The 26,892-nt window shown below is 31.2% G+C and overlaps 1 protein-coding gene and 1 non-coding gene across 5 annotated transcripts in view; both read left to right on the forward strand.

The window, feature by feature from the left end:
• Positions 1–26,892, forward strand: part of GRIK2 (glutamate ionotropic receptor kainate type subunit 2) — a 605,654-nt gene that overhangs the window by 454,776 nt on the left and 123,986 nt on the right. For all 4 annotated transcript variants that reach the window (XM_054569762.1, XM_054569766.1, XM_054569765.1 and 1 more), the window contains one exon: positions 13,563–13,786. In XM_054569762.1, coding sequence (XP_054425737.1) covers positions 13,563–13,786 — 224 coding nt within the window. The remainder of the gene's footprint in view (positions 1–13,562; positions 13,787–26,892) is intronic.
• On the forward strand, positions 14,394–14,552 carry LOC129068070 (U1 spliceosomal RNA). Its single transcript, XR_008528883.1, has one exon. It is a non-coding gene; the product is annotated as a U1 spliceosomal RNA (small nuclear RNA).

A 26,892-nucleotide genomic window follows, 5' to 3' on the forward strand; every position in this document is an offset into this window, starting at 1 on the left:
TGCCTGTGCTTGGTTCAGTAACAAGTTGAAACACGATGTGCTCTGTGGCTATCCAGCCTCTGTACTAGCTACACAGAAACAAAACCGAATGTTATTATTTTTATTAGTGGGCAGAGTTAAAGGCCATTCTCAAAACTTTACATATGACTTGAGATGTTGCTAATGGCCTGGATTTTGGTATGCTCTTTGGAAAGCTACAGACTGGTAAATTAAACATATCTCTCAGTGGAGCCACCGACTATGGGAACAAATTGAGGCTGCTGATTGGAAAGTTTGAGCCATTGAATTCAGAATCTGTGCGTATTAGCTGCTATGTTGGGCTTTCTCATTCATAGTTTAAATTCTCAAATCTTCCATGAATCTACTCCTAACCACTCCACTGATCTCTTCCTCATACAATTCATTGTGTTCTTGTAGTTATTCTGGGTTTCTTGCTTCAAAGAATTTTGTATAATCTCTAGGAAGGATCACTTTTAAATGTCTTTGCATCCCCACTCTGCTTAGTCTACCAGTAAATACTGATTGATAGGTCCTGTCATATTACTTCATAGTTGAGAAAATAGAAACTGACTTTACTATGGGATACATTTATGTGAAATTTTTAAAAATTAGTGTACAGTCATTCTGAAATCATGGATATATAATATTTTTATAATTTATTATTTGTTAAATTTTTTTTCCACATTCATAAGAAGATGATCTAATTGGTTATAGCTTCTCTTAATGCTGGAAAAATGCATGAACATAAGAAAAATATAAGAATTGGTAGCCTTATAATATAGTAGTATTTTTTTCCAACATGTTATTTACTGTTGCATATCAGAGGCTCTCTGTGAATTGTTCAGGCTAAAATACTTATGAGAGAGAGGCTTATTTTCTTTACCCTAAAAGTAAAAACATATTGGCTGCTTAGGATAAAACCAAAGCAAAAGAGTTCTTTACTCATTTCACATTTTAATAGTTTATTTTCAGAAATATATTTATACTGAAGTTAATTTACAGGTTTAGGCCAAATAAAACTTTTGTATGTGTATCTCAATATTTATTTTCTTAAATATAATGACCACGAATTTTAAATTTACTTTATCAATTATAATTGTTTTATTTTAAATTGGGATGCAAAAATGCTTTTTAATTTGTGATTGATTTATATGTCTTACAAGTCATTTCATCTTAGAAGTCCCCCCTCTTATTATACTTTAGTTGAATTCATATTTAGTAGTATATATATCTATATTTACTCACATTATCAGTGTCCACTACATATAATTGGAAACATATCATGAAGCCTAAGAAGATATGGAAATCTTTTCTTGTCACACCTTGATTTATTTAACCATTCCCTTTTGATGCATATAGACAAATTTATAGTCCAGATTTTAAATGAACCTTGGGAGAACACCTTTGTTGTTTCTGAACTTAGAGTCATTTCTTAAAAATTCTGGATGTGAAATTGTAAGGTTAAGAAACATGGATATATTGCTCTTGCAAGCTGGAATGGTTGTTAGTCCATATTCATTCAATAGGAAAGTTCTTTGCTTATGAACTTTTTCTTAAATTTTTCTTTATCTGCTCTTAGACATTTAATAGCATTATTGTATATCCTTTTAAAAGTAAGAGATATCTTCTCTAGCTTTAAAGAAGAAGAAAGAAAAAGAAGGGAAGGAAAGAAGGATGAATGGGAGGAAGGAAAGAAAGATTAAGGAGAGGGAGGGAGGGTTGGGGAGGGAGGAGGGAGAAAGAAAGAGAGAGAGAGAATGGTTTGGATTATATTATAAAAAATTCTAGCTGTTATTTTACAGACTTTTTTATTATTTGCTTCAAGGTTTCTTGTATCAAACACTATCACAACTGTTGCAGTTAGTATTAGAAAAACTTTTGTTTGCTGTTTTTCTGTTTTGTTATTTTCTTTATATTCAAATTTAACTGTGAGTTACTCAAACATTCTTAAATATATGGTGATATATTATTAAAATCTAAGGAAAAGATATAAGAATGACCTCAATTTTTATTAACAAACATACAAAAGTGACCTCAGCTCAGTCATTACACCTGAATTATTAGAAAAATCAAATATGCTGGGAGGAAATTGTTTTTCTCAATAGTTGCAGAAAACAGTGACTTTGTTCTTATGAAGGAATTTTTGTAGGCATAGATCAGATAGGTGATGTAGAAACAAGGTTACGTTACAAATTCAGAAACATGGTGCACAGTTTGGTTAATCAAATTTTATTTCTATTATTATTTATATAATGCTAAGTTATCACATCATGGGAATGATATTTTTTTCTTAAGCACTTAATAGGTTGTATAACATTTTAACAAATTCTAAGGCACAATTGATTTTCTTGCAAAACAAGATTTGATTTTTCTTATTAAAACAAAATAAAGAGATCATATTTCTAGTGTGAAGATAAGAGAATAAATAAATATGCTATCATTTCATTGTTGTGGAAAAACATATCAAGAGAATGAAACGAAAGGTGCAACGACACGATTCAGGTGGTGTTTCATACTTCTGTGGTGTTTTTTTATGGAAAAGGTAAAAATGATGATGAAACTAGGAGGTGATGGGGAGGGTTGGAGACCCGTGTGCTGCACTCCAGCATACACAGCTCCTTTCCATTCAAAGCCTCTGTAACTCACGATTCCCTCTGCCAGGACTACTCTGCTCAGACCTCACAGGGTTTTATTCTTGACCTCACAAGTCCTGATTCGATGGCAACATCTTGGAGAGGTCATCTTTATCCATCTTATTAAAAACAGTGCCCTCATTTCCTCCCAAATCACCTTCTGATCCTTTGCCCTGCTTTCCTGTCTTTCATGGCATTACGAAATTATATCTTTTAAACTTTTTCCTGCTTAGTGTCTGTCTTCTTCACTTTGTCTGTCTTTTCCAGTATTTTAAGTGTATAGAAGAGCTCCTATATTAGATTAGTCACTTAAGAATAAATATTTGTTTAATAAATTAGTGAATTACTCCATGATAAATTGTTGAGTAAATAAGTGAATGAGTAACTTCGGATGGATGGTGAGATTTTACATTCCCTCATACCTCAAAATTTTTAACAGAGATTGAATAAATAGTTATAGTTAAGCCTTTACCAAACTCAATTTAAAAGCACAGATTCATGGAATTTCATTAGTTATAGGAAAAAGAGAAAACACACTACAAAATATTTTCTGTTAAATTAATTTAAACACCTGTGTATCTTACACTTTACGTCAGGCCTGGGAATAGTTAAACTTTCATAATGCTGTTTCAAAAATGTGTGTTATTGTGAAAAATGCTCAATTTTTTTTCTAAAATCAAGTATAAAATTATTCTAAATTAGCTAACATTCAGTTTTAAAATAAACTGGTCATAATAGAAAATTTCATAGCATTGGTTATTTACAACTATTATAATTTACTTATTATTTTAAAATATATATTGGATGTAGCTGTCCAGCTCTCCTAACACCATTTGTTGACGAGGCTATTATTACTCCACTTTATGCCTCTGGCCCCTTTGTCAAATGGAAGCAACCTAAATGCCCATCAGTAGATGATTGGATCAAAAATTATGGTATATTTACACAATGGAATACTATGCAGCAGAAAGAAAAAAAGAACTACTACACTTCGTGACAGCATGGATGGAATGAGAGAGCATTATGTTAAGTGAAATAAGCCAAGGGGTGAAAGACAAAAACCATATGATCTCACCTATAAGTCGAACCTGACCAACAAAACAAAGATGCAAGGAAAATAAGACCAGCAGCAGTGAAAGAAAAAGAACCCAACAAAGACAAGAGGGAAGGAGGGAGGAGTGGGCGGAGGGAAAAGGAACAGAAGGAGCAAGTCAAGGAACATATAGCAAGGTCTCATGGACAAAACCAAACTGGGGAAGGATTAAGGGAGGGAGAGGGAGGAGGGGGCAGAGGAAAGGGGTGGGGGGAAGGCAGAGACAAATGTATTTGGAAAAATAAATTAATTAATTAAAAAAAGAAAAAGAGAAAAATAAAATAAAATATATATTGGAAATCCAGCATGCTTAATCCATTATCCACTGAAGAATGATATACCAAGTCAGAATTATAAGTTTACAATTCATTAAGGTTTTTTATAGTTCATAGTCATTCATCTTAGTGCTTGCAATTGCTTTTGGTCCACTGGTTGTGTTCCCATAGCATTTAAACTGAGTAATGAAAAAAGGTTAAGCAGAAAATATATAGGAGAAATAATAGCATATATCAGTAACAAAAAAAATCTGTTAATCTTATATGGTTTCAAAAATAACATGAGATTTTTAAGTAATATTTGGAGTTGCTTCTAATTTTCTATATTGCACAGAAATTTGTCCCAAAGAAGCCATCTGTCATCTCTCTCTTCTCAAGTACTCGTACATGCTTGATAAATATATAATAATATATTAAAGTTTGAATAATATTGTAAATGTTTCCTTATTTTGTGTATGTTTAGATATAAGAATTATAGACTATAATATATCTTCTGTATTTAAGTGATTGTCTTTGGTAGGATTGAAATGTTTTTACTCATACTATAGTTTAAAAAAACTTTAATTTTTTTTTTAAATTAGAGAATCTGTAATACACAGAATCTGAAACAGAAAGTGTCAGTAACACCATTATTCAATGTTTTGCTCATGAATAAAAAGAATATACTAAATTCCACTTTGGAATGTTCATGTTTATAATTTCAGAGTATTTTTAATAGTTTAGTTTTCTTGAAAGTAGCAACATAAAAAAAACCCCTTCCATTTCTGTGTGCTTTTTTTCCCCCAAGGGAACTTAACTAATCAACTAGGGTATTAAAAAGAATAAATATCATGGGAATATTAGAACATGAAAGGAAGTTTTTATGACTATTTTAGTATAGGATGTTAGTATTTATAAACCATTTACTAGAGAGTTTACAATGAAATTAGATGTAGGTGGGAATAAAACAAAACAAAACAATTACAGTTGCCCTCCCCTCAAACTGTCAAACTTTAGAAATATTTTGGAGCAATGCCTCTTCTGAAGAATTACCAGTTGAGAAGTTTATTTTTCATTCTGTCAGTAATGGCACGTTTGGTAGATTTAGTCAGTATTGTTTGAAATTATCAGCAGGCTTACTTAAGCATTACTAAAGTAACAGCTGCTGAGACAACAACTGAACTACTGCTGTATGTGTTTAATTTTTTTCCTAATTGCCCCTACTTTATGCCCTAGAAGTGTAAAAGAATTCTCTGTATTTTATAACTCAAATGCCTACTTTATTTTCCACTGTATACTATATGGTTAGTGCATGTTTTGTTGAAAAGCAACTGAAGGCATATTTCTCAAGTATAAGTTTGTGTATTTTTTAAATCTACAAATAGATGTTAGGTCGTACACAGTATACGATATGTACAATTTGTCAAAGTTTTAAGTTAGGTTTTTCACCATATATGAATACATGTAATTTTTCTCTTTCATTTTTTTTTGTTAAGCACAGCCTAGTGAATACTAACACAATTTTATGAAGTGATTTATTATTTATTATAATACCTAAATCCCAGTTTACCACTGATACATTATAGGAAACATTTTAGCAGTTATTTATTATTATTTCAGTTGTATGAAAATAGAAATCATGCACATGGAGAATCTGTTGTAAGAAAACAAAATTCAAAAATTCTTTCTTTTGTTAGGTGAATGTGATAACCACTACACTACAGAAACTTAGCTTTTCTTTTGTAAAGTTTAAAGTAGTAGTGGGAAAAGAGTTAACAATAATGACAGTTTTGTTTATTTACCCATTCATTTGAAAATAGTTATTCGATGACTACTCCATGCCAGGCACTATGCTAGGTACTGGAGATACATAACTGGACAAAAAACAAACAAACAAACAAAAAACCCTTATTCAAAATGAACTTACATTCTATTGGAAGATGGCTGACAATAAATGACATAGTTCAGGTCATAGTGAGTTCTGAATAAAAAGAAAACATGGTAAAGAGATGAAGGGTGATAAAATGATGATCATGAAAGGTCCCTTTGAGTGACTGACATTAGAACAGACACACACATGAAGTGGGAGAATAACCCATGTGGATGTATATGGGCCAAGCTTTCTAGGCAGAAGGACTAACAAATGTCAACCCTTTGAGACAGAAATGCGTACACATGTTTAAAGGTTAGTAAGGCAACCAGATTATTGGAACAAAGTGATCCAACTAAGACCAGAAGGATGATAGGATCTGTTGATGGTGTAGCCAGGAGCCATCTCTAATAGCAATTTGTAGGCTGGTACTAGATTTTATTACATATGTGCTAGAAGTTATTAGAGGATTCTGAGCAAGACGTGATAATCTGGTATATGTTTTCAAAAGAAGTTTCTGGTCTTTGAATGAAAAGCAGACTCTATCTAGTTGGATAAGAATGAAAGCAGAAAAACAATTAGGAGGCCTTATTAGGAGTCCAGGAGGTGTGAAGGTGTGATTAGGAGGATAAGAGTGGAGGTTGTTTGTCATGTGTACAGAAAACAAACTATGTTTCCTAAAGTGCACACAGAAGCAAAGTATTTGTTCACACTATACATTGCAAATGGTTTTGGAAAGTGTGATCTCACTTATAAGTGACATTAATATCCATAATTAACTAGGTTAAATGCCTTGGCTAAATCAGTTAAAATATTTCTAATTCACATACAGTTGCTACTTTAATTATTTTACACTCTTATTAAGGATTTCACAATATTGTGGAAAAGAAATCAATACATGGAACTGGTTTTTCTTTGCTAAATTGCAAGAACTAGCAGAAGGATGCATTAGAGGTTTCACTGACCAGATCATATATATAAAATAATGTCATTATGTTCTTTGATTACTAGGACTTTATAAATGTTCTCTACATGATCAAATTTGGAGTGATTGTGCCATTCATGAAGATATGCTTTCTTATCTATTTTTTGTATTAGATAATTAGATATTAGACCAAAATATCAAGTTACCCTTGTTCTATGAGACTTTAGTCTAAGGATTCCTATTAGCTATATAACTACATAAAAAGAGTTATTCTGTTCTCCCTAGATTGTTAATTCATAAGAAAATATATTAAGTTACAAATAAATCTTATTTCTAGAGTAAAGCCAGAAAAAAAGTTTAATTTTAAAATTCTGAGTGATTTTCTTTGAATATTTTAGTAAGTTAAATTGAAACTGTATTCAGCAAACATTTATTAAATAGTTCCTTGGTGTCAGACTTTGTCCAATGCCCTAAGGATGTGAGATTAATTATGACCATAGGGCTGAATAAGATAATTTGGGAAAGTTTCACATAGAATGATGGAATATTAAAGTAATACTTATTAAATGAATAAGACAGTTGCTATCCAGGCATCTTTGTGAAATCTCTAGGGAGAAATACTTTCCCATTCCCTTTAGTCCAGAGCTCTGTGCTTTGATTGAAAGGAATGCCTGCAGGTTTCAAAGTGCTTATACTCTCGTAGGAACAGAAACAATACAATTACAGTGATATGTACATTCAATCTCTCATATCGTATTAGTTGACTTATATGTGAAAAAATCAGAAATAACATTTTCAATTATATGGTTAAGTTTACTAGTGCTCTAAAATTCATTTAGAATATTTGGGGGTGGTGAATGAAAGAAGGGAAAGGCATATAACAGATACGAACAACAGTGGTGTTAGAGGGAAAAGAAGGTGGAGTAGGTGGAGGTGGGCAAAGGGGATTAATGGGAATGGAAAGGGACTTTGCTTAAAAAAAAGAAAAGAAATTGATTCTGAATAAATTAATTTTTATGTAATGCTCAGGAAAGAAAAAAGAGAACCAAAGTTTTGTCTTATAGAATTTGTATGGTAGAGAAAAGGAAAGACCATTTTGGGCTGGAAACACAGAAATAGTCTAGCAAAAGATATGGTTGTGGAGCATATGAATAATTGAACATGAAAAATAGTAGGAAATGAGTATGGTTAAGTCATCCTTGGAGCCACACATTTTTAAGCTCTCACAAATCTGGGTTTTTTTATTATTATTTTTTATCTCTCTCTGTAAAAAGGAAATCATACTGCAAATCTGGTAGAGCTGTTGTGGGGATTTATGGAAGTGCTATGGGCAAAGAATACAACTCAGTTTTGGCCTATAATGGACGCATTTAACATTAGCTAGCTAATACTATGATACTTCTTTTTCCTGTTGCTGACACCCTCCCAATTCAGGCCTTTGTCATCTCAGGCTCGCTCTTCATGCTAAAACACAAGTGTAACAAGTATAATGGTTTTGTAAAGCCTTTGCAAATCAGGTAGAAGTGAGATCTCCCTTTTCTTTGTACTATTCATATGACATAACACTTTACTTATTTATTTATTTTTTGCTGAAATAGATTTTAAAATAATTTTAACCTCTGACTTCTTCTAATACATGATTATTTTATTCTTTAAAATAAAAAAATCAATTACTAAATCTATTTTCATTAAATCATAATCTGTGTATACAGAGATACAAACCTCTTGATTTAATTTTATCATCAGGCTCTTTTCTTCCACTGCTCAGTCTTTAATAATATGAGATTTGATTAGAAGATACTACATCTATCATTACAGACATGTTTATTATGACATTTGATTAGATTTCAAAATGATTATATTATTAATAGAACTCTAATGAAGTTAGATCTTATTTATAGAGAATGCTATTATGTATAAATAAATGTTCATACTGCTGCAAGATAATCTTGAGGATTGTTTAAATGGATTTAAAGATATATTTGGTGTGCAATTAGAGACTGCTTATTTTGGCAATTTATGTTTTATAAGTTTTATGTGTTTTACCATTAATAATAATGGGGATATAGTTAAAACATGTTGTTATTTTTAAGAATAATCAATAAACTTTTTAAAGAGAGGTTTTAGGTTTATAGAAAAATTACACAGAAAGTAGAATTTCCATATACCTTCTCCCATCCCACTCCCCCATACTCACTTTGTTTTATTAAGAGCTTCCTTTAGGGTAGCACCTCCATTATATTTAATGAACCATTATTGATGCATTATTATTAGCTAAAGTCTGTAATTTACAATAGTGTTACTGAACAGCAAGTTGGGGTCCCACTGCCCACCGCCACCCTCTAGGCAAAATTCCAGAGGCAAAGGTTTGGTGATAAAGGAAAGGAGTCTTTATTCAAAAGCTTTGCAATTTTGGAATAACAGCTTCCCAGAATCAGTCACTTAGGCTTATCAATTAAAGCTAAACTCTTTAACTCTTTAATTACAATTTTAATCACTTAAGCCTATCAAGCAATGCTAAACTAACACCTGAGTTTCCCCTATCATTGCCCTTGTTAGTTTTAATTATCTTATTTCTATAGGGTTAGTTTACAGACTAAAACAATGTAAGATACAAAAGCTACACAATTTTGGAAGAATGGCAGGCTTCTGCCTCAGAGCCTGTTCCCTCGAGAAAAACCAAAGAAGAATAACCCTGCCACCCTCTGCCAGGCCAGGCTGATCTAGGTTGTGCCTGGAGTTCCTTCCCATTCAAAATACCATTGGTTGGGAAATGCAGGCAGCTGCATCAAGATCATCCAGGCATCCTCAAGGAAGAAGAGCCCGAGAGTCAGAGGCAGCCTGTCCAAGAGCCACAGAGCCCAACAGTGCTTCTTTTATTTCCAGTCTTCTCACCCATCATTCCATGCATCCTGAAGGCAAGCAGCTTCTCAGCTAATCTAGTCCTAGGCTATTTACCATTGCCTTGGACAACCTCCTCCTGTGCATCTTCCTACTCCCCCCAGTGATTTGATCACATTTCTCTGTATCAGTAGGGTTTATTCTTTGTGTTGTACAGTTTTACAGCTTTTGATAAATGTATGGTGTTATGTACCCACCATTACAATTCTTGCAGAGTAGCTTGACTGCCCTAAAAATATTCTGTGCTCTGCCTATTCATTAGGCCCCCATTTCCTTTTAAGGCTTTGGCAATCACAGATCTTTTTAGTCCATAGTTTTGCCTTTTTCAAAATGTCATGTAATTGGAATCATACTGTATAACCTTTTTGAACTAGTATCTTTCACGTAGTCATATGCATTTAAGGTTCTTTCATGTCTTTTTTGGCTTGATAGCTCATTTCTCATTATTGCTCAATAATATTTATTACATTATATTATATTATTATATTATATTATATTATTAATATTGCTCATTATATTTATGTACCATTGCCTATTGATACATTTATTATCTATTAAATGTTTGTATATTTATTTCAAATAACCAGTTTCTTTTATAAAGTATTTTACTGTAAAAATTTTGATCTTTTTTCCATTTTATCTTTGGAATCAAAATTTTATTTTAGGTAATGCTAAGTAAATTTTGAAATTTGATGTTTATCTTGCCAATCTTATTAGTCTATGCCTATATAACAACTGTTTTGGAATAATGTATTGGTTTTGTTTTTAATATGTTATTTGAATTATTTCTTAATTTTGTTAATATCTATTTTTACTTAATTATTTTTTACCAGTTCAAAATATTCACTTATATGCTTTATATGTGGTGATATTTTGCTTTCCTTGTGCTAGGAAGAGGGAGGTTACAAAGTGGCACAATGCTAAACTGCTGTACATGTATTCAATCCCAAACAGGAGCAAACCACCACTTCGCGTTGTCCATTTTTTTAATCTGGAATCTTTATTTCCCTAACAAAGTTGTCTACTTTTCAAGCCTTTTTTACTTCTTTTCTTTCTGTCTCAGAGTAAGTGCTGTCTTCTCCCTGTGCAACATACTCTATGTGCCTGAACCCTGTACCTACCCTCGAAATTCTCTTGGACTGTATTAATCACTGCCTTTGCTTCTATGTATTTCCCTTCCCATCTCTACAAACTCATGAATGAACGAATTAATGAATGAAGTCTCAGTGATTTCATTTCTGGTTTCTGAGATGCATGTCATCATTGCTTCTAGGTATAGATTTCTATAGCTTGGTTTTATGTCCTATTTCTAATGCTCAATTATCTCTGCAAAGGAACATGTTTTTAACTTCTCATGAATTCAATTTTCTTATTTGAAAATGAGAGTAATGGTAGGATTGTGTAAGGATTAATTATGACAAGTCATGTAAAGTTTTTTTTATCACAATGCCTATGATAAATGCTTAAGGGATATTAGTAATTATTATTGTTAAATTGATATTTTTCTTGGTAATGAATATGAAGTATGATGATACGTACCCCAGGACCCAGAAGGCGTGCTTTTCTTTCCTTTTTTTCTTTTTTCTTCCTTTTTTTTGGCTAAACATGAGGGTTGTGTTATTGTATGATGTTTGCATAAGGAAAAATATTTTTGAATCCTGAGAGGCATCATGCAATCATCAATAAAGTTAATTATTAACTATACACTTAAGATAGGTGGATATGTAATCTAAAATTTAAAAACTAGTTTGAAAAATGTGAATAAAAATTTAACATCGTGAGCTTTTAATTATTGCCTATAGTTGTAGTTTTATGTTGTTAAAGTTTATCAAGTATGCTGCTGGAGAGTAGCTTTTTATAAATGGCACTTGGGGTCATGTCAGATTACAGACTGTAAAAAGTTAATTATCTTTATGGAATTAGAAAGCTAACATTGTGATATTCAGACTTGAATCAGTTTTTAATTCTCACTCAAATTAAAATATTAATAATTTAAAACACGTCTCTTTTCTAACCAGTGAAAGTCTATTGAATTCAAATTATTCTTGTTCAGCAATCAAATCTCCAAGTAGGCCAGAATGGTGAAACCTGAACTCAGGGTTGGTTGGCGTTAACTGATGAACTGCGCCATCCAGTGGAAGCCTTCTCTGTAACCTTGCCTTATGAGTACACTGCACAAGAAAAGTTCCTAGGACTGGCCAGGCATTCAGCCCTTTCAGAAATATATTGCCCTTTCCCTTTGTCTGACCATATGAACCAAACATCTCTTGTAATCTCTCTTCTGATGGCTTATTCCTAAGAATTAGCTTAGGTACATTAATGATGGTATTATCAGTCATTAGTGAATCGAGCTCTTTGTTTCTAACAGCTTTCGTATTCTGCATAATCCACTAGAAATATAATGCTATTGATAGTTTTTCCACACTCTTCGAGCTTGAACAGACACTCAGATCATAAGCTGTAAAGGTCATGGTGAAATTCTTCTGAAGTGGGATGTAACGTTGGGATATGTTGTCCAAGTCTGTCATCTTTTAGCATGTGTTGAATGTTGGTTCTCCTGTATTATCCCATCTAAGAAATACCAATGTACCATTTTTCTTATATAATCCTGAAAACTGTAGCACTCTTCCGAGACCACTGTAAATCTAGTCAAATATGAAGGATACATTAATCTCCTGTAGTGTCTACAATTGGAGATAATGTAATTCTTTGCTTGGGATTGGATTTACACCCTCAGAAATCCAACTGTAAAGCATAGTATGTGTGGCCCCAGCTCACGTCAGCTCCTCGTGGGCGAACAGGTCACTTATTGAATATTTAGGGAAATATCATCCTCTCTCCATAACTATTCTCAGAGATACTCTCTCCAAGCATCTGCATACTCTCTCTTTCCTTCCATACCCACAAATGCACACAAATACACACCCAAAATAACAGTGTCAACAAATCTAGCCATTTGGGGGTGTTTCTTCTGTAAGTACTCCAACAATTCCTGAGCCAAGGAAATAAAAGAGGCCCAATTTTTTTCCTTTTATATGTCTATCTAAAATGAACATTTTTCTATATTGTCTGAAAACTTAGTGTGTTTATGAAAATAAAAGGAATGTAAAAATATAGCATCCCTTCGTAGATAAAAATAGATGCCTATGTTATTTTAAAATATTATACTTATTTCTTTCAATATATTCAAGTTTAAGTTCATTCTTGACAGATGGTTACACCACGATGAGTGAAAAGCATTAGCAATTTAGCATATTTAAGCTACCGTGGAAAATTAGCAACTTTATGAAAATTGAAAAACTCATTTCCTAATGAGATTTAGGCAAAGCTGCAAGGATTTTCATTAAATAATATAAAACAAATTAGAGGGATAGAAAGAAAACTCAGGGACAGTAAACAACATCAAATTAAAAGACGATTTTTCACAGCGTTAACTATTTAAAAACTAAAAGCTTTTAACTGTGCTCAATAGTGTTAAAACAAGAAAAAATGTTTATTAACTTCTATGTGATTTGAGGTAGCTATTATTATTATCATTTAGAATTTGGCCAAAGTATTTATAAAGTTATAAATGTTTAGTAGCATAATGATTCAGGTACTGAATATATCATTGTTTCTTCAGTGTTTTCATCATACAGTTTTTTTTCTTTCCCTTTATCATCCCTATTCCCTTGGCAATAAATTTTGGTTTGCTAATCTAGAAGCACATAGAAATGAGTAGCAGAGTAAATCAATGCTACAAGTCAGAGTGAAGAATGCTTTAAATGTTAATGTAATTGTTACTGAGACAATTCTCAAGTGTAATGTTTTGTTTTAATGTGGTTACTGACTTCTTTCTTTTGACTTAGAACTGTTTTTTTTTTCTTTTTTATGTTTCTCTCTACAGAAAGCTGACCTTGCAGTTGCTCCACTGGCTATTACCTACGTCCGAGAGAAGGTCATCGACTTTTCCAAGCCCTTTATGACACTTGGAATAAGTATTTTGTACCGCAAGCCCAATGGTACAAACCCAGGCGTCTTCTCCTTCCTGAATCCTCTCTCCCCTGATATCTGGATGTATATTCTGCTGGCTTACTTGGGTGTCAGTTGTGTGCTCTTTGTCATAGCCAGGTAACATGCTCACTTTTGTGATTATTTTGGCAATTGTTACTTCCTTTTTCTAACTAATAATTGTCAAAAGTCACAATCAGTTTTCTTTTTCTTTATTTCTCATGGGTGTGCTGAATAACAATGAACTTTTGAGTCACATAACTTATTAAAATGTCCTAGGATGCCTTTTGGGGCAGAAAGCATGCTGGTTTTGTCAGTAAGCTATAATTGTGGTAGAGTTTACTCTTTTTAATCCTAATCTAAAAGTAGCCCTAATCACCATGATATAAGAATTATTTGATTTTGAAGATTTCCCTTGTACCAGAGAGTGAAATACTAGTATGTTTTCACCTATTTGAATTAATAAATCAATCATAAGAAAAAAACAAACTGGTAATATTTAAAAGGTGACTTCCTTTTTACTCAACCAAATCTAATTAAAAATAAGCATTTTAAATATAAAAAGACTACCCATTTTAAATGTTATGTTTTTATACATAACATTTGTCATTTTTTTGAAGAATAAATATATCACCACAAAAATCGCCCTATATTTTGATATGTACAGTTTATTTCAGTCAAAGAATCAGAACTCCAATTCCTATCTAAAAAGTAAGTAGTTCTAGCTATACTTACCTGGCAGGGGAGAGACCATGATCATGAAGGTGGTTTTCCAGGGCAAGGCTTATCCCTTGCTCTCAGGTTGTGCTGCCCATGGGATTCTCCAAGCGGGGGAAACTCAGCTGCGTCATTTGTGCTAACGGGGCACTGCATTTGCGTTCTCCGCCAAACCTCCAAAAAAGAAAAATATGTACTTTTATATTTACTTTATATTAAAATATTTATTTTATATTTATTCATAATGGCCTTGACAATCCATGATATAACTTAATTATGTTATTTTTGCTACTTTATTTTTACTTTGGAGGTGGAAATTTGTAATCATTTCTCATTTATGCTTACGTCACTATCAAATTTTTAACAGCTAGATCATTTCAATATGATTCAGTTTTCTTTTGCTTTAATTAAGAACATAAAACCATCCCTCAGGACTTAGCACACTATTGTTACTCTAATGAACTTGAAAGTCACATATTTATTGTTAACTTTAAATTTTTATATTCTAGTCCCTATAAAAAGATAGCTCTAGACCCAAGACTAATTAGAATTCTACATATAGTTCTTTCCTGTTGATAAAATTTATAATGTATGACTATAATAAATATGATTTTTGCCCTATCATTAACATTAAATATTAAGTGTTCTTTTTAAATTATATTAAATAAGTTCTTTTGATCAATTTGTCACTAAGGTATTTGTTCTTTCTTGAACTTATTATTTTTACAATGAAGTCATATATATGTATTTTTTTCCTAGCAGTAAAAAACAATTTATTTCACTCTATTAAAGGGGAATAAAATCAGTTATGGAAGTAGCATAATATTTTTGATATATTTTTATATATTTACTCTTTATAGTTATATTAGCACTTGGGTCCTTCAGATAATTATCATTTACCTTAGACTGAAAAATTGTATTGGAACAAGTTATACAGATAACTTTTGCAGCTGTTTGATAGAGAGTGTTAACATTTTTATTTGAATTTTCTGTCTCCAGGAGAAATTGGAGTATGAAGATATCAGGGTTTTAGCTCTAGGTTCTTCAATGACTTATGAAAATAAAATAGACTTCTCATTTTTGAACATCTTTGGACAAAGTATATATATATATATATATTTTTTTTTTGTTATGGTGACTAACAAAAGCCATCCTGTTTCAAATGTATTCAGAGATATGAGTCCAGGGATTACAGTTTAAATTATTCAATGGCTAGAGAACTTTGAAACCTGTCCACAGGGCAAGTAGAAAAATAAATAGTGCAAGATATAGAAGAAAACAAAATTTAGAAAAAATCTGCAGGTATACCTGTTTCTATTACATACTACATAGTTAGATATTCTATATTACATAATAGATAATATTAGATATTCTTGGTTAAAGAAGATTTAAAAAATGCAGTAAAAATATTCTTAGAGTCCCTTTAAATTCCAGACTGAAACTCCTAAAACCGAATGAATTTGTATAATTAAAATCTGCTCTGACATGGTATTGAGTTCTTGCTATCATGGAAGAAGTTCATGAGTTCATGAATGTAAATACAGAAAAAATTTACAAGTTTCAATTTTAGGACTTAATTACCTTTTTAATGTAAATAGAATTGTGATATTTGTTATTAATTCAAAACAAATATAACATTTTCATTTTACCTATGAATAAATATCTATTGACCTTGAATGAAGTTCATAAAAATACTTGATAGTTACTCAATTTTTTTAATGAGGGTCATGTTTTTAAATATATTTTTCTAAAAAAATCACTTGCAACATATTTAACTGGAGAGAAATACACAACTTTAAAGGAAATAAAGCATTAAGCAGATTGTTAGTTATTAGAATACCAGATTTGAGGTTTATTGAATTATCTGCTATAACATAGCATTAACAATATTAATTTTATGATAAATTGAGAACTGATCATAATTGTTAGAATTTATGCTTTTAAAAATTGAATTTAAAAGTAAATTGTCATTTTAATACCTTTTAAAAATTTTCTCTTATTTTATATGGAAAAGCTAATCTAAAAAAATACATTAACAAATGCTCTAAATTTTTAAATCAGTATTAACAAGAGAGATATATGGTCTTATTTGCATGTCTGGGTTTGGCTTTATAATCTCTGATCTCTTGCAAGCAGTGGCACTATTGCTCATAGCATAATGACATAACCAGCATGCTTATGTGAATTAGCTGAGAAATCTTATCTAGGAGTAAAGATGAGCCTGAGTCACAGTTTTCTAGACAAAGATGGCCTATCCCAGGTATCCTAACAATAGCTCTCTTCTTGCTGAGGATTAGGAAGAAATCTTGTCCGTTATGGGCTTATACCTAATCATGTTTGCTCCTAAACACTTTTCCCTCTATTCTTTTTCTTTGACCTAGGTATATTAGTATAAACATGTCCGTTAGTTATATAAAAACTGGTTAGGGAACCCACCCTTTATGCTAATAATAAGAGATATTTTTCACCTTGCTTCAAATATTTCCTTTATGAAAGAACTGATGCTATTGATATAGTAGATACTATTTATAACATGAGTCAATTTAAATTCCCATTTTATTAGAGTTCCTTTTTTTCTTTTAACCGTAGTTGTCTCCAGGACAACCAGAGCTGTTTTGAAATACAGCATGTAAATCTTGTCCAGGGTTCTTAGTAGTTTGTTATACAGAGATGTATAACTAAGAACCAAATTTAAAAGGTGGAAATAATGATACACACGTTTCCCTCCAACAGGATTGATGTAACCATAATAATTATCCACTGGGTTTATGAAAAACACTGCATTGTTTATTCTGAGATTGACATTTAAAAATCAAATACAAATAAACTCTGGAGAAAAAAATAGTACTATACTAAATTTTGAAGTAAGGATATTATTTACAGAAAATTTTTAGGCTACTTAAATGAACAAGTGAGTATGGTCAAAATAGAAAAAATAGTAAAATAAGGCAAGCAACATTGGCTAACCTGGCCTTTCTTAGCAAGAATAGCAAATTAAAAAATATTCAATATGTTAAATACATATATTAGTTTTTAAGCAAAAAAACAATTTAGAAGTTTCTTTTGTATTTTTGTATTTAATTGCTTTGCATTATTTTTAGAATATTAGAATGCTGTGTATTATTGAATTAGGCAGCAGGGGATGCTATGCTTAGAATCTTCTCAAGGGTTTATTATTACTGTGACCACCAAAACATGTGTTTTGGCTCTAACATGGTCTGTGGTCACAAGATGAGAAGGCTGTTGCCTTACTGAGAGTCCTTATGCTACTAAAAGTTTTCTGTATATCTCTTGGCACTCAGAAGTAAAGATGCTCTACACATACTGTTTTGGATGGTTTATCTGAGTTCAGAAAACCATGTCCAAAGTGCTCGCATTAACAGCTTTGATCTTGGCTCCTGACTTGCGTGCAATAGCTTTTGTACTCCTGTCACAATGATGGGTGACATTTAATGTACAGTGAAGGGCAACAATGAATTATTATGCACTTGGAAATGGATTATTGTTTTGTAATCCATTGGTGGGATGTTCAATGTAAAACTAATCAGCTGCCAAAAAAGACTGTTGACATACTGAAATGAAATGCCAATTTTTCTGTGTGCCTTTGCCACCAAATTACCCATCTCTTACTATAAAGCCATTTCAGTTTTACCTTTCCATAACATAATTTTAGGTATATGTTACTTTTATTTTGTAATCATTTTTTTAATTCAAGTATATTGCAGGGAAGTGGATCTGTTATTCCTCTTCCCATTTAGCATTTTGCTAAATCTTAATGAAAATTTGGTTTTAAATCATACTGTTTTGCTAATATGCCTTTCACAGGTATGAAAGGAGTATTAAAATTGATTATATTAACAAATACCTCAATTATGGACCTGAAGGTGACATTAATTAAAAATAAATTTACTTTCAAATATTTTTTGCAGGAGATAAGATTATTTTTTCATTAACAATTTTCTTCCACAATTGTTATTTGGTAAATACATTATAAAATAACATGGTTCTTTATTATTAATATTTTCAGTAATGTTTATGGTTACAAAGTAGACAAGGAGTCACTAACCCAGGAAATAATTCTTAGCTGGTATAGGTAGTAGAACCAAACCAATTGAAACTAAGGTGAATCAGTGACTTCTTTACAGGTCTCGTGAATAGTGAATATGGAATCTAGATATTTGAGGCAGGAGAGATTTTGACAAAAATTAAATATATAAGATACAGAAGATAATCTTAATCATCATAAGAGGAAATAAACATATTTTCTACCAAATTTTATAATTATATGTTGACATTTTATAAGAATGAAAAATTCGGAAAAAATGTAAAACAAGGACAGTTTAAAGTTCTTCTGTAATCTGTAATCAAATGCTTGTTTGCATATTCTTTTAAAGATGTGTTCAGGTATCTTCTAGAAATTTTTACATCTCTTCCCAAAATGTTTTTTCACATAAAATATTTTTGACTGTTAGGATAAAATTAAGTGCAAATACAATAGCAGAAGTTTGATAGCCAATATTTATTTTTCATATTCTTTGGATGAATTATTTGCTTCTGTGTGTTTCCTTGCCTCCATCACCAAATTGAATTCAGGATTCTAAATGGGAGAAAGCTGCTTTCTGTCTACTCATTGCAAGTAGATCCACCCCCCACTCAATAAGTATCTTGGTCAATGAGATTCTGAGTATTTTAGTCACCCTATGATCATTTTTAGAAGTTTCAATTTAGAAGTTTCACAATGTCTAGCTCAGTAAAATAATAGACTAATTTTATATATCATAGTCTATAGATTCACATTAAGAAATTTGAGAATGATTAAAAACTTGAATACTGAATAAATTATCAATATTATATTTGTTACCAAAACATGACATCTCTGTTCTTAGTGATTCCTTTATGGAAGATGTAAATATGTTTTATGCATACACACCCATATCCTGATAAGAAACAGCAGTCTTGCAAGAAATTATTTTTTTTCCTTTGGAAACTTTGGAAAAGTGGTTTAGTGGCTTCTTTGCAGTTGCCACCATGTCTCTCATATATTTCACAATACTGTGAATGGCTTGTTTTGCTTCCTTTTTATTTCTTCCTGTTTTATTTTTATTTCTTTGCCATAGGAAAAATTATTTTAAGTAATTCTTAAGAACCAATAAGATAAAAAGAACCAAACATTTCTCACCAAATGATGAGAACTTATCCTCCCATATTTTACAGTTTCTATGTTGCTACTTCTCCCACAGCCGCAGAACACAGTGAATTGTGTGTCAGAGCCATCTCCTAGCTGGTTTTGTCTGGTTAATTATCAAAACAAAACTACACTTTTGTTTTTCTGTAGCCATCAGGAGAGTGGACTTGGACTTGGTTGGGGGGTTCTCAGTCACCTAAGAAAGGTCTTCAAATTTCTAAACTATCCCTCAAAAGTCAGGATTTTTAAAAAAATTAACAGGGTTCTTTATAAAACATTTTCATTTACAATGTCTAGTCATGAGAGGTGAAAGCTATGAAATCTGTGCAGGAAGTCAATGCAACAAAGATAATGAGGAAATAAATGTTCACTAGGGGTTTTGTTTATTTTCTTTCTATATGGTTTTTGTTGTACAATAGAGCATTCTGTTCACAAAAAAAGCAATTGTCTTGAGAGATGTAGAGGAATAGGTCAGTTTTGGGGGATAAGCATGACTCCTGAATTAGTAAAATTTTATTTTTATCTGGATAAAGCTGACTTTTTTTCTGTAGATCTTTCAGATAGATGTTTTTTCCTATATAGTCTTATACTGGGTTGGTAGGTCACATGGAAGAAGTCATTGAGAGAGAAAAGGAGAAAAAAAACCTAATACATATTGCTTGTCAACAAAAGCAAGGTTATATTTGAGAACCATGGAGAGCTTAATCTATTACTTTCTTTTTTCAGCAACTCTATGTTTCTATGGTTGGTTATAAGGAACAGATAGATATACATTACCCCCTTCCCACCCTATACCCTGGCAAATGAGATTACAGAGGTTTTCCCTTTTTTAATGCTATTATTGTTATACTTTGACAATTCTAATTTATTATAGGGAGGGAGATTCTAAAGAAAAGAAAAATGATTTAGAGGAAAACAGAAAAGGTGCTTATATCAACTTTTATTTTTTTTATCTATAACATTAAATTCACCTTCCACTTTTTCCTTCTAAGATTTTTAAGAAAAAAGTTGGCTACCTTTTTTTTTGCTTTTAAAGAATGCTATATTAAATATGTCTACTACATGTTTGTAGTATATTGTTATAAAATAACAAGTGATAATAGAATCACCTTAATTAGGTATATTTATGAAATGTGCCTTTCTCTTTAGATCTGCAATTAAGAAATCTTAAAAAGTATTCCCAATCAGTTGGGCACCTAGAGAGCAAATATTAGCAAGCCAAACACGTGCAGATTTACCTCATAAGCCTATTTAGAAATGCTAACTTATACACATGAAAATTACTAGCTGCATATATAAAATGATCTACATTGTGAGATGTTTTTGGAAATTCAGAATGCTATACTGATATCATTTTGATTTCTTTCATAATTCATGGGTATGGGAAAATATCATCAATATTAAATGAAAATGTATGGATGTAATTTGTAGTGGTAATTTATGACTTTATTTCTACATGCTATGTAAAATAATGCACTCTATCCAAATTATTAATGAGTAGTAGATATAGTATCACCAACCAGTATAACTTCATTCATTAGAGCATGTCACAACACCTTAATTGCTATAATTTTTTACATTCCATTACATAATTATATCATCAAGTTAAGTTATTTTCATATCAATCCTGTTGGGTGTATATACATATTTTTTTAGGAGAAATGTAATTTCTCTTGAAAATAGCAATAGGAATTGATAACATCTATTTTTTATGTAAATAGAATTAATAAAACAAGTGAAAACAGAAACTATTCTATTGATTTTCAGTGCTATAATATATGAATTTATCAGTGTTAGAGATATACTAATTTTAAAGTTATTATTAAAATTTTGTTTAGAAACCCAGATTAACATGATAACTTCCATGACTAAACTGTATTAATGAAGTTATTATAAACATCTGCATTATAAAACTATAGTAATTCTTTCTATGTTGTCTAATGCATATTGGATTGAACTATCATTTAGTTTCAATACCTGATATATAAAATATAATTCCCACTTCCCCTCATTCCCCCACCCTTGACCTAATTATTGCTTGATTTCCTGCTATTCTTTTTGAAAGATGTTTAACTCTAAATTTATTATTTAAAAATATTTCCCATATTTATTTGCCCTGTCTGACTACTCCTAAGGTGATAAAATCAGGGAAATGCATTTAGAATAAATTTTCCTATTAATTTCATGGTCTTAATATTTGAAGCAAAGGTGAAATTGTAGGTTTTGAATGTTACTGGCATGATAAACATTATAAACAGAATAGGGCTACAACTGTCATCTAAGTTGGTTCAGAATATGCACCTGAATATTATTTTAACATAATAATATTAGGTAAGTGTTTCCCTGCTTCCCTTACTACTATTGGTATTGAGAATGGGGGTGCTGGGAGGTGTGTTTTAATACAAGTTTAGCAGTTCACTAGACTGACTGAAGATATGTTTTGGAAACTTTTACAAATAAAGTGATTTTGCAAAATAATTGAAAATAATTACAATTTTGTTTGTAAAAGGAGATGAAAAAATAAAATTCACAGTCAGGGAAATGTATGTGGTTTTCAAAATTTTCACATCACTAATTCAATTTCCAATTAGGGCTTCACAACTGTTTTAATCAGGAAGATATTTAAAATAATTTCTGCCAAAAAATTAAGAAAATATATTTACACCTCTATTTCTTAATTTAGATAGTTAAGTGAATGCTTTCCAAACATACTTCAGTTGCTTTAGGTACTAAACTGCATATGCAGTGCATACACCTTAACTTTTGAGCATTTTATTGATATATTTGGTTCAATAGAGGATAATTTCACAGGATGTTTAGTTGAAAGAAAGCTCACAATTCACTCAACCTTATGAAATGAATTAAAATTAATCTTATAGTTAAAATTCAATGAGAAAAAAACTTACGTGCCTTGCATGTTTATGGTACCTGATTTGCTATTTTTGTATAATCCAGATATTTGCATATTAGCTAAATCAGTTTAAATGTCCAAGCGATGTTAGTAAACAAAGTGCTACTTTCAAATGCCCATTTCAAGTTCTTACTGATTGCATCATTTACTTACTGAGTGTCCATTTTCTAAAAAGCATAGTCTGTTTCATTTTTCAGTATTAGAAACCACATGACCACCTGACTGATCTGAGGACAGTCTGCCTTGAGCCTTTTAATACTGGACTTACTGCTTTAAAAACCCTTAGCAAGTGTGTTGCAAGCTAAACACTTGCTTCTGCTCTGTAAGTCAGAGAGAATTCTTTCAAATGTAAATTATGCTCATATTAATTTTAAAATGGTTACCTCTTTAATGTTTGGTACTTCACTTGCAAATAAATAGCTCTCTTGGTAAGAAATTATTGATAAGACAAACCTATACTTTCTTATGCAATGTTGATATGTGGGGAATTTTCCTTACTATTCCAAATTTAAAGCCACTCTTAATTTAATTTGATTGGACAATTGGGTGTTTAAAAAAATGGTGTTAGTAGCTATTTAATGATACTATATAAAAAGTCATTGTATAACTTTAAAAATAAATTGCAGCTTTAAGTTTAGAATTCCATTTTTTATTTTACGTTTGTAAAACAATATTATGGCAAATAAAATGCCTTTTTCTCAGAAATTTTTAAATGATCAATAGATGATCATAATAAACTTTTTTTTATTTCTTAACAATAAAACCAATCTCAGCTTGTTTAAAACTTAAGTAGGTTGCAATATAGAATTATGAATTAATTTTATTTAAAAACATAAACTTCTTAGGATAACAATAAGTCACAAAGATCTGAAACCAGTCTATTGTTGAAATTAATTTCCTACATCATGTAAAAATTTTAAATAGGAATCAGCAGGAATGCCTTCATTTTGAAGACATTTATTATTTATTATTTCTAGTAGGAGTGATATTTATTTTTCTCAAGATCATAGTTTTACTAAAAATTGACCTCAATTTAAATTTATCATTAATAAATTACAAATCAAAAGAACTGATCACTGTTCCATCTCATTAAACCCTTCTAATCCATTCAGATTTGCTTAATAATATGTTCAATGGCATATTATTGTAGCATTCATATATCAATAACCCTTGTATTTCACTCTATGTAAATCTGGTGACTTTGTGGTATTAAAACTACCAATATACAGTGCTAAGGTTAATTAATGAACAAAAAGACAAAAATTTAACAAATTATGTGTATTGTTCATTGGTGTGATGTGTATTGTTTAACAGCTGGCTAAGACAGAGAGAAGCTTTGATTTGTAGCAGTTTGCTAGTTTAGGGGTATAAATAACTACCCACTATATCCAATGTCAAGCCATCACTTAATGCTGAATTGTGAGGATGGGTGCAGAGTTTGCTCTCTTAAGCCATAAGAACTGGCTCTAGCATACTACTAACATATAACATGCTAGAGTGAAGGGAAAAACAAACGTCATAAAAGTGAATAACAGTTAGTCCAGATGGAATGCGTTCAGAAGGATATGCAGGGTGTATCAGAAAGATATGGGGAAAATAATGGTAAGGTTGTAGGATCCTTGAAAAGCGGTAGGTTTTCCAGGTTCTATAATTTATTAATATAATTAGAACCTTTGCAGTAATTCTATACTTAAAAATCAATTTATCATTTCATTCATGAAAGTAATTTGATATCTAAACAATTAGCATAATTTTGAAGTTAGCTGCATGTTAAAATATCTATGGAAAAGAGAAAGTATGCTAAGGGAAACTTTACATGACAGACTTATGGAATAAGCCATGGTGGATGCTGATTTCTGAATTATTGAGATTCTATAATTAAACTAGAAAACTTTAACTCCTTAGGTAGAATATATTGAATGATGCAATGATTTTCATAGCTTATAATTTTTAATCAAAAATTCTAAAATGAATAACATTTTTAAGATCATTCAGTAATAATATTATAAACATTGATTAATGTCCCCTGATAGTTCAGTAATAGGTGCAGAGCCTATGGTAGTAGGAATAGCTTCACATGTAGATAATCAGAAACCTGATAGAACAGTTACTTAAATACAGAGGGGATTATTCTTGTTACAGAGTATTCAATTAGGCAGGGCAAGACTGAAATAGCCTCTGAAAGGTAACGCCAAGGAACTTGCACCTTCTGTGTACATGCTGCATTAGCATAGACTGAGGATTCCATCCTCATGATCGCAAGATGGCCACTGCGACTCCAGGCATCGTGTCTGTGTCCCAGTGGGGAAAAGGGAGAAAGAAAAATGGGCAAAAGGCAAAAGACGTTGCCTTCAAAAAATAGCATTCTTTCTTTATTTACATCTTATTGGCTAGAGTTATTTTACTTGGCTATTCCAAGAGGCTGCAAAAGTGAGTATCTTATATCTGAATATATTGCCAACTCAGTTCTTTCATAAGTAAGAAAGATGTCATTGGGTATGTAACTGACTGTGTCTGCCACAGAAGTTTTTTAAGTTGTTAAGTAATATATGGCCACACATGAAATTCTTTTAAGTTTCTTATTTCAGGTATTCATTTTTGAAATTTTCTTTCTCATCTGTTATTAGGGTACCTATTTGTAAGCAGCCTTACTATTCCCTTCTTATTTCTTATTTTAAACAAACATTCCTTTAAAAACAAGTTAATGAAGTTTGTTTAAGAATTTGTCAAAAGTAAGTGTAAATACTTTACATTTTAGAGGTTTGTACTTTCTTTCTAGTCCTGGCTTATATTCTTGAAACATGAATTTACCAAATTAACTTTGTATGTGAAGCATGAATTTTTATTCAAATATTAACTGATGCTATCAAAAATACATTTTCAGTTCTATAAAAATAACCTTGTTTTTTAAAATAATTTATTTTTTTATTTTTAGAGGGGAAAAGAGAGAAAAAGAGAGGGAGACAAACATTTATGTGAGAGAGAAACATTGATCAGTTGCCTCTTGCATGCCCCTGGATCAGGGACCAAGCCCTCAACCCAGGCATGTACCCACAGTGGGAATGAAACCAGCGAGATTTCGCTTTACAGGATGACACCCAACCAACTGAACCAAACCAGTCAGGCCAACCCTGGTTTATTTTTTATATAGGAAAGTCAAGTACCTCCATGCTTTCCATACCTGTTCTAAAACAATGAAGAAGCTGGGGCAAAGGAGAAATTGTTTATTGTGAAGTGTCTGTGATACATATACAATATAAATATATTATAGCACGTCATAAGACAGTATTTACAAAACATCAAATGATAAGTTGTTTCTAAGGGGAAAAAGGTAACCCAAGGGAGTACTATGATCAAATAAGATTAGGGGAACTATGTCCTAGATCTTGGAACTTCACTATTGAAAAATTAAAGGCTCTGAAAAACCTTGCAGTAAAGAAATCTGATTATGTTAGTTTAACTCAGCGTTTTCCAAATATACTATTTGGCCATGGGACAGTTTTTCTCTATAATCTCAACTTTATCTCTTAATATATGTTTTATATTAATAGCCAATTAGTTAATCTGCTAAATCAAAGGTGTGAAGCACTACTTTAAGGTGTAAATTCATTTAAATTTTTTGTTTTCTTCATGCAAACTTCATGTAGATTAAATCACCTGAACAAGACTTGACTTAGTGTTTGTGTGTCTGATTTCTCATGGAATTATTATCAGAACTCGTTTTGCTTATGTTCACAGAAAGTAAAATAATGAATGTAAAAATTTTAAATTTAATGATTAAATTTTAAAAAATCACTTCTATTTAAGACTGATAACTTATTATACTTAATTGTAAATTACTTCCCTATTGAATTATCAGACACTCATTGTATATTTAAGAAAACATTTCCCTACACACACTCAAATTTATAAAATAATTACATAATTAGAAAAAACAAAAAAAGACATTTGAGAGTAATGATAAAGCTAGCAACTACGCTCTGCTTTTCATACTGGGAAATTATGATTTGAGAGAAAATATATGGCTTAAATAAATTCCATTTTTATTAATACTATTATCATGAGTTAATGGAGGAAGCATCTTGAAAAATACCTGATAATTTGTTTTCTGTTTATTGCAAGGATGAAATTAATTACCTATTCTTATAGAAATGATCAACAATCTAGATTGATAAATTATATAGATTTTGATTTGAGACGTAATTTTGAAGCTACATATATTTATGAAGTTGTAATTTTTTGTGGAGCTCTATTTGCCTATCATATGACCCAGGCTCTATAAATAGGACTGAAGGAAGTCACTGTATTTGAAATCTCATGTACATAGTAGACAATATCAAATGGTAATTATTAATGATCTAACTGTATGTGAAATAAAAGGATTGTGATTGCAAAGGCAGGAAAAAAAGGTAG

The sequence above is a fragment of the Pteronotus mesoamericanus genome, unplaced genomic scaffold (assembly GCF_021234165.1).
Source record: "Pteronotus mesoamericanus isolate MK-2021 breed Mesoamerican mustached bat unplaced genomic scaffold, CSHL_Meso_final contig_20, whole genome shotgun sequence".
In the NCBI taxonomy this organism is placed as follows: Eukaryota; Metazoa; Chordata; class Mammalia; order Chiroptera; family Mormoopidae; genus Pteronotus; species Pteronotus mesoamericanus.